Here is a 1,272-nt window from a genome sequence, read left to right as displayed (position 1 = left end):
TTCACCAGCCCCCGGGGGGGCGCTGTGTGTGGGCATACAGCGGTGGTTCAGGGTCTGCCCTCACTGTCGGGTCTCTCCATGCCCAGGGTGCTTCTGCGCCTGGTGGACGACTTCCTGCTGGTCACCCCTCACCTGACGCGGGCCAGAGACTTCCTCAGGTGAGCCCCCCGTGTGTGCTTCTCTGCACGCACCTCCCAGCACGCGTCCTGCAGGCGTGTGAACACGGTCCTCCCGTGCGTCCCTGCGCCTCTGGGGAGCGTCCTGCGGTGCAGTCCCAGGGCTCCAAGAGCCTGGCGTACAGTCCCAGCGTCCACTCACGCCTCAGGGCTGGTCCTTGGGGCGCCTCTGCCACCAGCCACCCTGGCCCCTGATCACGAGCAGCAGGTCGCTCCGCAGAGCCGGGCCGTGTCCAGCCTTCCGCGGGGGCCCGCGGTCCCAGCCCCCCCTCAGCGGCCCGCCTGCCTCTCTGGGTGATGCTGCCCAGCGCCCCCGAGACACCCAGTACAGCCCTGTCCGTCCAGCGCTCACACGGCGCCCGGCCTCAGGACGCTGGTGCGCGGTGTGCCTGAGTACGGCTGCCAGGTGAACCTGCGGAAGACGGTGGTGAACTTCCCCGTGGAGCCCGGGGCCCTGGGCGGCGCCGCGCCCCTGCAGCTGCCGGCCCACTGCCTGTTCCCCTGGTGCGGCCTGCTGCTGGATACCCGCACCCTGGAGGTGCATGGCGACCACTCCAGGTGAGCGACGGCCCCAGGCCCTGGGGTCAGAGGCCACACGGTGGGCGGCGGGCACCGGCTCTCCGAGGCAGCGGTTTTCCGAACGTTTTTCATGAAAGGAAACCATATAGCAGACTCGGGCGCGAGCGTGTTCCCTGGGGAGGCGTGTGGCTGTGACCTGGAGAGGCAGGACCTGCTGGACACGAGCCCCAGGTCTCACTGGGCTCTGGGGTTCGTGGTCCCCTCTGGTCCGTCGGGGACGGGGCTTCGGGGCACGTGGTCGGCTCTGTAGGTCCCTCCCTGGCCGATCCCTCCCGCAGCCTCTCCGGGGCATGTGGGTGCATCTGCGCCCCCAACCCCCACGTGGTCACCCTCTGCGTTCAGCGTTTCAGCGTCTCTTCCTGGGGCCCCCGTCCCAGTGGATTCGGGCCCCCCTTATGCGCTCTTTGACCTTAGTCACCATTTCAAAGGCCTTGTCCCTGCACGGCCGCGGGGGCGGGGCTCAGCCTGTGAGTTTGGGGATGCAGTTGAGCCCCTGATGGCCCTCTCCCCTCCCCCC

The 1,272-nt window shown here is 69.3% G+C and overlaps 1 protein-coding gene across 1 annotated transcript in view; it reads left to right on the top strand.

Annotated features, from left to right (window-relative positions):
* TERT (telomerase reverse transcriptase) overlaps window positions 1–1,272 on the top strand; it is a 17,458-nt gene that overhangs the window by 12,884 nt on the left and 3,302 nt on the right. Inside the window, exons 11-12 of the mRNA XM_010857136.1 lie at window positions 41–158; window positions 546–734. Of these exons, the coding sequence (XP_010855438.1) occupies window positions 41–158; window positions 546–734 (307 nt within the window). The remainder of the gene's footprint in view (window positions 1–40; window positions 159–545; window positions 735–1,272) is intronic.

Source organism: Bison bison, unplaced genomic scaffold (assembly GCF_000754665.1).
Source record: "Bison bison bison isolate TAMUID 2011002044 unplaced genomic scaffold, Bison_UMD1.0 scf7180017864377, whole genome shotgun sequence".
Lineage (NCBI taxonomy): Eukaryota > Metazoa > Chordata > Mammalia > Artiodactyla > Bovidae > Bison > Bison bison.
Note: the sequence above shows the minus strand (reverse complement) of the source record. Positions and strands in the feature narration are given on the sequence as shown.